The following is a 14,884-nucleotide window of genomic DNA, read 5'->3' as shown; positions in this document are numbered from 1 at the left end:
TTTATTGTCAAAATATATTCGACATTGTTGCATATTCATGAAAAAAATCTGTGATAGAAATTTCTTGCATGCCAACGCCAAATCGCTAAATCACCAATGCTTGCTAAATTAGCAATGGTACTATACACATTACACAACAACAATCATTTGAGCGCAATGAGTCTATATGAGCATTTTTTCTTCTTCTACATTCACAGCCATCCAGTTGTCTCTCGGACAAGGAGGAGGACGAAATTTATGGCTTCGGCTACGGCGTCTTTGCCCCACGGGTCGCCCGAACGACTTTGCAGCAACAGCAGCAGCAACAACAACAGCCACAATCCCAGCAACAACAATCACAAAATTCCACCAATGTACCTGCGAACAGTGCTGGCGGACAGCAAAGGTGAGTCGAATTTTGGAGGGACTTTGAGAGCAGAGGACTTTTGGGAGGCAGTTTGAAAACTGTTCTGATTCGAATTCAACTGCAGACCGTCTGCTAATGACTCAGAAGTTGTTTCTTGTAGAAATTTGATCCTGTCAAAGTCTCGTAGTATGTTGATAGTTTCACGTTCGTAGCACTTATTAGCGTATCTCCACTTCAACCATGTGTTGTCTCTACTGTGTGTGTCACACTCGGCAGAATTTCAATCGAACACACCCGTTGCCCATTAACACGCCATCCGATCCCGCAGATTGGCATGCCCAAAACACACACCAGAAGCGAACCGCAGTGAGGCATAAAACGTCGATAAATTTTCCCCGGTGCCAGTTGATCACTTTCTGTCCTTCGGTGCCTAATTTATTGCTTTCGACCTACCTTCGACCTGACATTGTCTCGTTCGCTCACATCGTTGATAGCCAACAATGTGTTCAGTGAAAAAGTTGGAAATTCTCAATAAAACAATCCTAACCAAAAGATTATGAAATTTTTTTTCGCAAATCAATGTTCTTTCGATAAAAGTGTGTATTTTTTATATCACTGAAAATATTAAAGTCATCTTTCGACATTTCCACACTTCAAATTTATATTTGGAATTTCGAATCTCATGAAAGAAAAAATATATAAATATGTTGTGAACATAATTTTGTCCACACCGCCATGTGAGATGAGCACCCGATCCCAACCGGAACTGTTGACTATCGCCGCCATGACAATCACCGTTGCGATGCCGCCCCCCAAACTGGAACGGAATTCGGCGCCGCTATATGTGAAAATGTGCGAGGATTTGGCGGAAAATTTCGAGTTCCATGTCGATGGGTCTCCTCCACTTTAAACATGCCGATATGCAGGGGGGAAGGAGGGTGAGATCGAAAAGAACCACCGTAGAATAAATAGACAATGAGGCCGCCAATTGGCCATTAGGGTCGATCGGTTGTTCTTTTGTTTGTCGTTTCGGCGGCGCCACCCCGACGACCGAGAGCCGAGTATCGATTAAATTTCAATAAATTATTCATATTTTATTACGCCATGCATGTTTTATCGGGAAAATATTATTATGGCCATAACGGGACTGTGTTGTCGCGCATATTTCAACCGAAGCTCCCCACAGAAAGGGCGAACAACAATAACAACGATGGCGACGACAACGGGCGAGCACATTGACAATAACGGGGGCATGCCATCGGAATGCGTTTGTTGAACATTTGGCAATGCTATCGAGTGTGTTTGATTGCTCTGCGAAATGTCGGCAAATCATTATGTGCAGCGCGTGCCATGTTCTACGCAACTTGTTGGAAATGTTCTGCTCGATAACAGGGGCAACATGTGTGGCGTCAAATGTGAAGTCGATATGATGGTTGATTTGGCGGAAATAGGTGTTATCGTTATTGAAACTGTGGTGCCATCAAATAAAGGAATTTGTCCAGAAACGCGACCCACAAGGGTGGTCTGAATATGGAATTGCATGTTCACGAAAATTCAAATAATAAATGAGAAATAGAAATCAAGACTGAGGAAAACGTGTTTGGTATTGAGAAGAGTAAACTTCTCTTACATAATTTGAACAAATTCCTTAATTTTAATTTTTATTTGTTTCGACAGTTTGAACACTATTATTAAACTAACAGACCCGACGAACTACGTTTCGCCTAAAATTGATTTATTCTCTGCTTAGTTCTTGAGTTGTGCAGAAATTTCTGTTTCATTTGTATGGGAGCCCCCCTTTCCAAAGGAGGGAGGTGTCTCAAACCATTTTAAGAACCTTCCCCGGCCCCAAAAACCTCCGTATAAAAATTTCAGAAATCAGAAATCAGAAATCAGAAATCAGAAATCAGAAATCAGAAATCAGAAATCAGAAATCAGAAATCAGAAATCAGAAATCGGAAATCGGAAATCGGAAATCGGAAATCGGAAATCGGAAATCGGAAATCGGAAATCGGAAATCGGAAATCGGAAATCGGAAATCGGAAATTGGAAATCGGAAATCGGAAATCGGAAATCGGAAATCGGAAATCGGAAATCGGAAATCGGAAATCGGAAATCGGAAATCGGAAATCGGAAATCGGAAATCGGAAATCGGAAATCGGAAATCGAAATCGGAAATCGTAAATCTGAAAACGAAAATCGGCAATCTGAAATCGGAAATCAGAAATCGGAAATCGGAAATCAGAAATTGGAAATCAGTAAACAGAAATCGGTAAACAGAAATCGGAAATCGGAAATCGGAAATCGGAAATCGGAAATCGGGAATCGGGAATCGGAATTCAGGAATCGGAAATCGGAATTTGGAAATCGGAGATCAGAAATCAGAAATTGGAAATCGGAAATCGGAATCCGGAAATCGAAATCGGAAATCGGAATCGGAAATCGGAAATCGGAATCGGAAATCGGAACGGAAATCGGAGTCGGAATCGGAAATCGGAATCGAAATCGGAAATCGGAGTCGAAATCGGAAATCGGAATCGGAGTCAAATCGGAATCGGAAATCGGAAATCGGAATCGGAAATCGAAATCGGAAATCGGAAAACGGAGACCGGAAATCGGAAATCGATGATCGGAAATCGGAAATCGGAAATCGGAAATCGGAAATCGGAAATCAGAAATCGGAAATCGGAAATCGGAAATCGGAAATCGGAAATCGGAAATCGGAAATCGGAAATCGGAAATCGGAAATCGGAAATCGGAAATCGGAAATCGGAAATCGGAAATCGGAAATCGGAAATCGGAAATCGGAAATCGGAAATCGGAAATCGGAAATCGGAAATCAGGAATCAGAGGAATCAGAGAAATAAAAGAAATCAGAGGAATCAGAGAAATCAGAAGAATTAAAATTGAAATCAGCAAAAACAGAAATCTGAAGGATCAGAAACCTGAAAAAACAGGAAACCTAAACAAAACAAAAATTTGAAAATTCATAAAAACTGAAGAATTAGATATTTGAAAAAATCAAGAAATCCAAAAAATTAGAAAACAAAAATCTGAAAAATCAGAAATCTCACACAAAAATAAAGAAATCTGAAATCTGAAAAATCAAAATTCCGAAAATCAGAAATCTGAATAATCAAAAATCAAAGAAATCACGAATATGAAAAATCAGAAATTGAAGAATGAGAATCTTGAAAGAACTGTTATCTGAAAAATATGAAAACTAAAAAATCAGAATTCTGTAAAAAACAAAAATCCAAAAAATCAGAAATGTGAAAAATCGAAACCAGGAATCAGAATTAAGAAATCAGAAACATGAAATCAGAAACCAGAAATCGAAAATCGGACATTGGAAATCAGAAATCAGAAAAATCAGAGACAACCAGATAAATCGTAGATCGGATATAAGAAATCAGAAAAATTACAATTGAAAAAAGTATAAATCAGCAAAAACCGAAATCATAAATATCTGAAAAATCGGAAACCTAAAAAATCAGGAAACCTAAACAAATAAAATAAATCTGAAAATTACAAAAACTGGAATCAGAAATCAGAAATCTGAAAAATCAAAATTACAAAAATCAGAAATCTGAATAATCAAAAATTTAAGAAATCACGAATCTGAAAAATCAGAAATCGTAAAATGAGAAACGTGAAAGAACTGAAATAGGAAATATAGAAAATCTAAAAAAAAAAACAAAATTCTGTAAATATTAAAGTCTAAAAAAATTAGAAATCTGAGAAACGAAAATTCTGGAAAATCGAAAATCAGGAATCAGATAATAAGAAATCAAAAATCAGAAACCCGAAATCAGAAATCGGTAATTGGAAATTGGAAATCGGAAATCAGAAATCATAAAAATCCAAAAAATAAGAAATCCCAAAAATCAAGAAATTTAAAAATTAAAAATAAGAAATTTGGAAAATCAGAAATCTATGAAATCTAAAATCTGAAATATCGAAAATTTGAAAAATGAAAAATCTGGAAGAACAGATTAATTTGAAAAATCCAAAATATGAGAAATCATAAATCTAAAAGAATGAAAGATATTACAAATTATAAATCTAGAACAGTAGAAAACGATAAAATAAAAAATATGAAGAAAAAAAACGAAAATCTGAATATTTAAATAGGGGGAATGACGGCTTTGGCAGGTTTTGTTCTATTATTGTCAGGGGGTTTTTTATGTCTGATTATTCTCAAATTTGGCCTAAGCATTCTTTGCATATCAAAGAATATTGTGGCCAAATTTCATAAAATTCGGTCGACAAAAACCCCCCTGCCAATAATAGAACAAAACCTGCCAAAGCCGTCTTTTCCCCTATCTGTAAAATTAAAAATATAAAATATCAAATACCTGAAAAATCAAATATCTAGAAAATCCAAATTCTAAAAAAAATGATATCAGAAAAGTCATAAAATTTGAAAAACCAGAAATCTGAGAAATAAGAGAATTAAAAAAATTTAATATCTGAGGAATCAAAAATCTGGAAAATCAGAAATCTAAAAAATTGAATTCTAAGATATCAAAGGTATGAAAAAAAAATATTCAAATAAAAAATCTGAAAAATGAAAATAACAAAAAATCAAAAATCAAAAATTTAGAAAATCTAAAATCTAAGAAATCTAAAAAATTCAACATTTCTCATTAGAAATCCAAAAGAATCAAAAATATTGCAAATTAGAAATCCGGAACAGCAGAAATAAAAAAAAACAAAACAAAAATATGAAAAATAAAACGGAAACCTAGAATTAGAAATCTTAAAAACCAAATACCTGAAAAATCAAAAATTTGAAAAATCAAATATCTAAAAAAAATCGATATCTGAAAAGTCAGACAATTTGAAAATTTAGAAATCTGGAAGACAAGAGATCTGAGAAATCGAATATCTGAGGAATAAAAAATCTAAAAAATCAGGAATCTAAAAAAAAATCTAAAAATCATAAATCTAAGAAATTAGAAATTCTTAAAAATTGTGATCTAAAAAATCTAAAATATGAGAATTTGGAAGTATGAATAACCAAAAATTAAAAAAATCTGAATTCTAATAAATTTAAATCTAAAATATCAGAAATCTGAAAAATCAGAACAATGAGAATGCAAAAATCGTAGAAAGCAGATATCAAAAAAAATATAAATCAGAGGTCAGAGATCGAAAATCTGAAAAATAGAGATTCTTAAAAATCTGAAATCTGTAAAATCAGAAATCTATTAATCCAGAAATCTTCAAAAAATAGAAATCTGAAAATTCAGAAATCCGAAAAAAAAACAAAAAAATTAAGAAATCAAAACTGTGAAAAATCTGACATCTCCAAAATTTGAGATCTGAAAAATAAAAAATATAAAAAATCGGATTAAGATGGAAATCTGGATCTGGAAATTCTGAAACCTAAAAAAGTCAGAAATCTGAAAAATTGGAAATAAAAAAAATAAAAAAAACTGGTGAATCAGAAATCGAAAGAATCCCAAATTTAAAAAAATAATTCTTTAAAATCAGAAATTTGAAAAATCAGAAATTTAAAAATCAGAATGTTGAAAAATCAGAAATCTGAATAAAACATCTTAAAATTCATTAACTTGGAATATTAGAAATCTTGAAAATGAAGAATATGAAAATTTTAAAATGTGAATAACCAGAATTCTGATAAATAAAAAATCTGAAAAATCTAAAATTCGAAAAATCATGAAAATGAAAATAAAAAAGTTTTAAAATCAGAGGTCCAAAATAATCAAATATCTGAAAAATCTAAAATTCAAACAATTAGACATTATTAAATCAACAAAACTAAATAATTAGAAATCTTCAAAGTCAGAAATTTGAAAAATCAGCTCTTCAAAAAATTAGAAATCTGAAAAATTATAAATCAAACAACTGAAAAATCGAAAATTTATAAAATTGGAAATCTGATAAACAGAAAAATTTTAAAAACTGACATTTGGAAATTAGAAATCTAAAAATCTAAAAAAATCAGCAATCTGAAAAAAATCTTAAAAATCAGAAATCTGATAAATCGGACATATGAAAAATGAAAAATCAGAAATATGAAAAATATGAAAAATTAGAAATCTGAAAAAAATAAATTTGAAAAACAATAGATCTAAAAAATCAGAAATCTGCAAAATTTAAAAATTTTGAGAAATTAGAATGGAAGAAAAAAACTAAAAAACGATAAATCAGAAGCCCAGGAAAGTCGAGATAGTTTCCAATCCGAAAATTGCCTAGACCGGCACCGGGAATCGAACCCAGCCACCCTTAGTCTTGGTCTTGGTCAAAAATATAGAAAATGAGAAATTTGAAATGTCGGAAATTAAAAGTCCAAAAAATCAGAAACTTAAAAAAATTCAAATCTGAAAAATCAAAAAATCTGAATATTAAAAATAGGAAAATCAGAGGTCCGAAAAAATAAGAAACCTAAAAAATCATAACTCAAAACAATTAGGCATCTAAATCAAACATCAAAAATTTGAATAATTAGAAATATTTAAAATCAGAAACTTAAAAAATAATAATTCTAAAAAATCACAAATCTGAAAAAAATAAAAATTTAATCAAAAAGATTTTTAGTTCTAGGTTGGCGCATCTCTGAAATTAGAAATTTGAGAAATAGAAAATCTTGAAAAACACCGAATAAAACTGAAATCTGAAAAAATCGAACATCTAAAAAACAAAAATCAGTAATCTGAAAAATTTGAGATTTGAAAAATTAGAAATCTGAAAAATCAGAGAATTAAAAAATCAGAAATTAAAATAGAATTCGGAAACCAGAAATCAAAAATCAGTTATTTGAATAATCAGAGATCTGGAAATTCAGAAATCTGGAAATTAAGAAATCTGGAGAAAAATTCATAAATCTGAGAAATAAAGAATCGAAAAAAATATGAAAAATTAGAAATCTAAAAAAATGAAATTTAAAGTTCAAAAATATTTAAAAAAAAATCAGAAATATGGAAAATCAGAAATTTGCAAAAATCAGAAATTTAAAATCCAAAAAATCAGAAATTTAAAAAATTAGAATACTAAAAAATCAGGAATCTGGAAAAATCAGAATTCTGATAGATCAGAAATCTTAAAAATAAGAAATCCTAAAAATTAAAATTATGAAGAACATAAATCGTAAATTTGAATAATAAGAAATTGAAAAAAAATCAAAAATCTTATAAGTCCGCTACAAATATTTAATTAAGTTTTTGTCCTACTGGTCTGCGAAAGGTCAAGGGGAGGGGGGGGAATAAAAAATAAATATTAAAATGAAAAAAAAAAAAACTCCTCGGATTTGTTAATTCATGTTTTGAAAATCCTCAAAATTATCTAAATTTTATTTTATGGCCTCCTCGAAATATTATTTTTTGGCAAAAAAAAAATCCGAGGGGGGGAGACAAAATGGATTTTAAATATTTGTATCGGCCTAAATCAGAAATCAAAACAGAATTCAGAAAACAGAAATCAAATATCAGAAATCTTGAAAATCAGAAGTTAGAGAAAATGAGAGAAATTAATTGTCTGAGAAATTAAAATTCTGAAAAATCTAAAAAAAATGAAGTTTAAGAATCAAAGACATGCAAAATCAGATCTAAGGAAAATAAGAAATTTGCAAAATCGTAAATCTAAAATCCAAAAAATCAGGAATTTGAAAAATTTGAAATCTGAAAAAATCAGAATTCTGATATATCAGAAATCTAAAAAAATTATACCTGAAAGTAAAAAATATAATAAATCATGCATCGTTAATTTGAAAAATCAGAAATTAAAAAAATCTAAGATCTGAAAATCAGAAGTCCAAAAAAAAAACAGATCTGAAAAATCAAAACAATTATAGATGTATATAAAAATCTGAATAATTAGAAATCCTTAAAATCAGAGAATTGAATACCGCCATCGGGGGTGACAATGGGTCTGGGGGGTGAGAATGGGTCATCGCTCTCACCGGCAACGTGGAGGTCGGATAGCAAAATCGTTCAAAAAGGTCTCTTATATTTTAGTCTTCTTGCCCACAGATACATTCAATCTTTTCTATAAGCATTCTAAGTATTTGAAACAGTGACCCATTCTCACCCCCATTTGACCCATTGTCACCCCCGACGACGGTAATCAGAATACTGAAAAAAATCGAAATTTGATAAATAATAAATATGAATTATGAAAAATTGCAAATTTGAAAAATAGAAAAATTAAAAAAACAGAAATAAGGAAAATCAGAAATCTGAAAAAAACAAAAATCTGAATAATCAAAAATTTGAAAAATAAAAAACACTTGGTGCCTAAAATATGAAAAATACGAAAAAAAGATTTTGCAAGAAAGAATTAAAAATCAAAATGGATTAAAATTAAACGAGAAAGAAACAAGAGAAAGAGAACAATGGTGATAATTCTTAGTTCCTATGATTGCACAGAAATGTGTACACGAGAGGTAAATCAGACAAAGAGTAACGGACCTGTCATTAAACTCAAAATCTTGCAGTATTGCAATTGCAAAGCGGAGGCTCATAAAGCCGTATAACTTCTAAATCCGTTATTGTTTATATATTCGTATCTTTCTTGATTGAATAACAGCATTCACTTTTAGATGGCCATAAGCTGTTTTCTTGTGTATTCAATTTCCACCGAAACCAATTATCCCCTCATCAGCAGATAATTCAAAAACCAACAATCGACAAGCATTCATTCGGTTGTTGTTCGAAAATTTGATTGTGCCATTCGCTTGCTGTTCCTCTTGCACTCACCTGCCATGCGCCTCCACCTTCACATCTAAATGATATTTATAACCGGTAATTTGTACTGTTTGCGCAATGAATCCATTCATGCCGAGTGCGAGTGTTGAAAAGCCAATTTTACCGTCGTCGTCGTCATCATCCTTTCTGCGTCCAATCCAGTAGCTTGCACTCCCTCCCCAACCAAAAAACGCAAAGCTCGACCGAATCCGCAGGCGAAGCAGAGACAGCGCGCGTGTGGCGGTGTGGTCGTGGTGGTGTCTGTTTCGCGCTTCCGATTCGATTGTTTCGCATGTTGAACGATTCATTAGCTGGTCTGTTGCCCCCGATGATGGTGGCGGCGACAATGGCGCTCGAAGTTCCGGACGTCACCGTCGTCGTCGACGATGGTGGTCCGTTCGTTCGGTGGCAGTCAATCGATAACACGAATATTTCAATTATTTGATGTTTTTTTTCGAAACGAATGCGGGAATTCCACTGGGTTTCGAAAGGGATGAGTATTTATTAAGTAGCTGCGATAGATCAAAGCTTTCAATTGAACTGATTGTTTTTTTTCTCTTCTCGTTCTTCTTTTCCCCCTTACTTTTGTTTCAGCTGCCTCAGTCCACGTTCGGCGTATTTCTACGAATTTCCACCTACGGGTAAGTTTGATTTTTGGAAATAATTTAATGATTTTCCACAGCATTGGAATCGTTTTTGTTGACCAAGATCAACTAGCTAATTGTTTTGTTTTGCTTGCTTCGAATTCACATACATTGTGCTGAATGTGTAGGAGATTTTCCAGAAAAAAGATGATAATCGTATCAACACATATTTAAATACAGCAAGGCTAATCCTCTACGGTAGCGTGTGTTGACAAAATTATAAAGAAGTAAATTATAATTTGCACGCCAACAAATGGCCTGTCAAATCGGGTCGCCAACAACCGTCACCAAATCGATTCCACTGCGTGTGCGCCTCCATATATCATCACCGAACTTGTTTGGTTAGGCCCTCTATTATCGCTCAATAATCCGCCTTTATTTCTTCCTTCATGCTTAATCATCCATTCCGACGACGGTTCAGACGGTCGCGAGACGAGCAAAAAGCGCACGACGCTGGCGCGACTTTTGAGAGGATTAAAGACTGTTAATAGACGTGATAGATCAAATCAAAACAACGGAACCGGCACCGGGGCTGGAGCCGGCGGTACCAACAATCTGGGCAACAACGCCGCCGGATCAGCGACGCAGGCACGGGTAAGCTTCTTTTTTTTTCAACTCTTATAAGATGACGCTAAATAGGATCTTTCTGTTTTGGATCCGCCCGATGGGTGCTGGGAACGAAACGAACCGAAACGATTTTACTGTCGAGAGAGTGGATTACTGATACCTATGTGAAACCATTGTTATCTTTATCTTTATTAACGAAGATTTATTTCGAAGCCGATTTTTTTTCATGTTGTGTAATGATGGAATATCGCTGGCATACAATAATACTTGGTTAAATCCTGAGAGTTAAACCATGTTAAACCTGATGCGTTCCCAAGGGAAATGCGAAGCGTTTGATGACTAGAACGCATTTTAGACGTCAAACGGTTGTCAGTCGATGACAGATGCATCTGAAAACTGCATCTGATTCTGCAGCACAATGCAGCTTTCATCGATTGCAGCAATACTTTTGCAACTATCGAATTGCAGTTAAAAAGCATTTTCTTTTATATGAATGGTAAATTCGGAACGTCTACTGTTTAGTTGATATGTATTTTCGTATAATTTGTCAAAAAATTGTGAACATTGTGAAAATATGATTTATAAATCATGGAAAGTCCTCATAGACTCATTGAAGAAACACAAGAAACAGGACACACGTTTAAATTTCGCTCCGATCAAAGTAGCATTGGGTATTCGTAGTGTTCGAAGCGTCATATTAGTCCCCTTTGTACGTCACAGTCATGGCCGGTACGATGGATGAATTGTTGAAACAATTGAACTACGATTACAATGTTCTTCTGTTCGAAGTGCGTGCGCACATGAAAAACCTCAATCTGGAAAATCGGCGCATTGTTGAAGCGTGGATCGAAAAACTCTCGACCACTAATCAATCGTTGGAGGAAATTCGCCTACGGAATGATTTTCTCTTCTTCCTGTCAAGGAACTGTGAGGATGGCACGCTTCAGACTCCATTCGATCAGAGGCCCTCCGCTGGATATGAGTTGAATTTGTCCAATCTACCGGTAGGAGCTTATGACACTTTCACATATTACACGATCTAAATACCATATTTTAATTCCCGCAGCCAGAGTTTGCCGCCGCGTCCGCCAGTGGAAAGCCGATCTATGAGGGCTTCTCGAGACCTTCCGCGTCTACAGCTTCGCCGTCACGAAAAGCGGAACTGTTCAAACGGTCTCCAGACGGAGGACTGTTTTTGGCGTCGCAACCGGTGCCTCGATGTGGCAATTTTTGCTATCTGGCTATTTCTAGTAAGCAGCCAAAATAGGAAAAACAGGACTAGTGTCCCCGTTCAAAATTGTTAAGTCAACCTGTGAAATTTATAATTTAATAAACTGTATATAAATCACCTTCCCAACTATCACATGTTCAAAGCTATATTCTATTTACCATAATTCTATTTATCATTATTCTTTTTATTATTATTGTTGTGAATATATTTTGTCAACAAAATTATTCCGTTTTTATCAACAGGAAAACTCAATATTTTGTTTTAGAGATTTAGCTTTTGAAATTAAATAACTTGGGTTAGTGTTGTATTTATAGTATTTCAAGCACTAGCGGTAAAAAGGTCGTAACTAACAAGACAAGGTTTCTCTTTACCGACTTCTCCCCTTCGAAATAAAGAAAGACAAGATGCGGGTTTGTTTGCACTTACTTCAGGACGAAGGATTACATTGTTATCTGGCGTTCTGATATTACCGAAAAATCGTTGAGAATTTTTTTCGGAATTTCTAGGCCGTCCAAACTTTTCTGGAGTACATATCCTCGAATGCATTAGGAAATATGTCTGCAAACAAAATCTCCCAAGCTGGGATTTATGTCCAAAAATATCTATGTGATCGTAAGACATAAATTGATCGAGTTTTGAATAAACGTAAACTATTTCAGGGTCTCCAAAACGCCCTGGAGTTCAAAACATGTGATATACCCGATCAACCAAGCCTTGAACGACGTATTCGTGCATCGTTGAACATCTTAGCAGGTACATTGAGCCGATAAGATTTTACTCATTACTTTTACACGTAACTATAGGCCTTTTAGTTTCTCCAAAACATCCTTGAGTTCAAATCAGTTCAAAACATTACCCGATCAACCAAGCCCTGGACGATATACCCATGCATCGTTGAACATCCCAGCAGATCCATTTAGCCGATAGTATTTTCCTCATTATTTTTACAAGCGGTTACAGGCCTCTTCGGTTGTTCAAAACGTCCTTGAATTCAGAACATGTGATCTACTTACTCAACCAAGTCCTGAAAGATGTACCTGTGTGTCGCTAAACATCTCAGCAGGTCCGTCGAGCCGATAGAATGGTACTTATTGCTTTTACAAGCTACTACAAGTATTTTCTGTTCTCTAAAATGTCTTGGAGTTCCGAACATGTGATCTACCCGTTCAACCAAGTCCTAAATGCTATATCCGCGCATTGATAGTCTTTTCGAACAATTTTCCAAGAATTTCTGTTCCACATCTCAATACCGACTTTATTACATCTCTTCAAAACGTCATGGATCTCAGATCATTTTATTACCAAATTTTCAAAACGACTTTGACCTATCCAATGATCCAACTTATGAATGGTGTTAGATATGATATCCCAGTGAGTCTATTTAGCTTATATGACTTCAATCATCACTAGCTAGAACCATTGCAGGCCTTTACGGTTGGCTAAAATATTCTGGAAGTCGTATTGTTTTATGTAATCATCCAAGTCCGTTATACGCCTCAGCAAAAAAGTCCGCAGCTAAATTGCTCGATACAAATACCTCCTTAGTTATTGTGCATCTAATAGATATCTTGATCTTAACTCAAGATCATTTTGGAGGACCTTGGACATCTTCTTATTCTTTTTTTGCTATGGCTCTACATTCCAACTGGAACTTGGCCGGCTTTTCAACTTAGTATTTCTTCAGTTATTAATTGAAAGCTTTCCTATGCCCGCCATTGCATGGGTATGTATCTTGTGAGCCAAGTACAAAGGGAACGCTATGCCCAGGGAATCTAGAATGTTTCCCAAACGAAAATATTCTAGACCGGACCGGATCTAACAGTGAACACCTCGTATTCCAGAAACTTTGGTTACATTATTCCTATTGGATATTGCCAAAGACATTGCAAAAACTTTGATTGATTGACCTGGTAGATACCTTGAGCTGAACTCGACAATGTTTTGGAGTACTTTGAATATCTCAAATTCAAGAGAATTGAGTTTGCATGGTGCGCCCATGCTTATTGAACCATGTTGGGTACATATCGATGTTGAGGACATTGCATGAAGCCTTGGTTGTCCGGTAGATACTTTGGGTTGAACTTGGGAACGTTTTGGAATACCTTGACCATCATTGAGAAAACTGGATTTAAATGATGCGCATGTGCCTATTGGACTGGATTGGGTATATGACGATGAAGATAACTTTGCATAAGCCATGGTTGATTTGGTAGATACCGTGGGCTGAATTCGAAAACGTTTAGGAGAACCTTGAGCATCTCGTATTGCAGAAAACTGATCACTGTCTCAACGATCAAGATGACTAAACTTGATTGAGTGTTCAGATTTATTAAACAATGTGGTATAGGATCCAAATATTTCAGATTCATCCGCAAGCTGTCAGAAGCAAAATCTTCCCAACGTTTTGGATATCTAGGTCTTCAGGGTACTTGACCTTCAATATTTTTCCTGGGTAGCCGACCTTCTGATGAACATTTTTGGTGAAGAAACTGGGGACCTATCTCTCTTCGGTAGCTTTTCTCAGCCAATCTCAAACGCTGGGCATATATGACCCATCCGCTCCGAAAGGATTAAGGAGGTCAAATATTTTCAAATTTATTGTTATGTTATCAACGGTCATAAATTACGTCACGTGGAGGAGAGGGAGGGAGAGGGTTTCTAAAAGTGTGACTACTCATATAAATTTATATGAAATTTCATACAAAAAGTGGGATAATGAATGGAGGAGGGATTGACAATGATTAATTTTTCTTAACATCATTTATGGACGTTCCCTTGATGCACTTCTTACTTGTCAGGAACCTCAACCAGTCACCATTGATGATAAATATATATTTCCTATGTCTTTTCACTAACCATTGCCACTAGCATGTTCACGTGTTTTATGGACAGTCCTTTAGCATATAAAAATGTTAGAACATGAAAATCTCACATTTTACCAGCAATAAATCATTTTTACTAAAATTTTAGCATAAAAAAATCGTCTAAGAAAATTCCGATTTTATCAACTGAAACTCACGGACCGTGTTGATAAAAACGGAACACACCTGTAATCTGTATTTGATCCCAAAGTTTCTCTAGGTATGTTTTTGAAAATTCATACACATATTTTCTTCACAGATTTGTTCCATAATTGTTACTTGAAGTAGTTTGTTCAAGAAACCTTTCGCTAAATATTTAAATCCTTCCACAAGTTAAGCTCGGTTCACTTGAAAGCCAAACAGAATGAAAAGCCAAAACGTATCCATTCTGCGTGGATTTTAAAATTCTGTACGCACGGATTTTAAAAGCAAATTGTTTTGGAAGCGTTCCTATTTCACTAGTGAGGATACATTTGGTTTCGTTCTGGTAATATTTAAAAATCGTTAATCAACGTGGTCAAGTT

At 34.5% G+C, this 14,884-nt stretch overlaps 2 protein-coding genes across 2 annotated transcripts in view; both read left to right on the top strand.

Moving 5' to 3' along the window:
* LOC134205078 (sterile alpha motif domain-containing protein 5) overlaps positions 1 to 14,884 on the top strand; it is an 872,402-nt gene that overhangs the window by 658,460 nt on the left and 199,058 nt on the right. The window contains exons 4-6 of the mRNA XM_062679979.1: positions 198 to 385; positions 9,652 to 9,698; positions 10,123 to 10,295. Of these exons, the coding sequence (XP_062535963.1) occupies positions 198 to 385; positions 9,652 to 9,698; positions 10,123 to 10,295 (408 nt within the window). The remainder of the gene's footprint in view (positions 1 to 197; positions 386 to 9,651; positions 9,699 to 10,122; positions 10,296 to 14,884) is intronic.
* Positions 10,887 to 11,657, top strand: LOC134205889 (uncharacterized). Its single transcript, XM_062681563.1, has 2 exons — positions 10,887 to 11,272; positions 11,335 to 11,657. The coding sequence occupies exons 1-2, from the start codon at positions 10,991 to 10,993 to the stop codon at positions 11,533 to 11,535; spliced, it is 483 nt and encodes a 160-aa protein (XP_062537547.1). The 5' UTR covers positions 10,887 to 10,990; the 3' UTR covers positions 11,536 to 11,657.

Source organism: Armigeres subalbatus, chromosome 1 (genome assembly GCF_024139115.2).
Source record: "Armigeres subalbatus isolate Guangzhou_Male chromosome 1, GZ_Asu_2, whole genome shotgun sequence".
Taxonomy (NCBI): domain Eukaryota; kingdom Metazoa; phylum Arthropoda; class Insecta; order Diptera; family Culicidae; genus Armigeres; species Armigeres subalbatus.
Note: the sequence above shows the minus strand (reverse complement) of the source record. Positions and strands in the feature narration are given on the sequence as shown.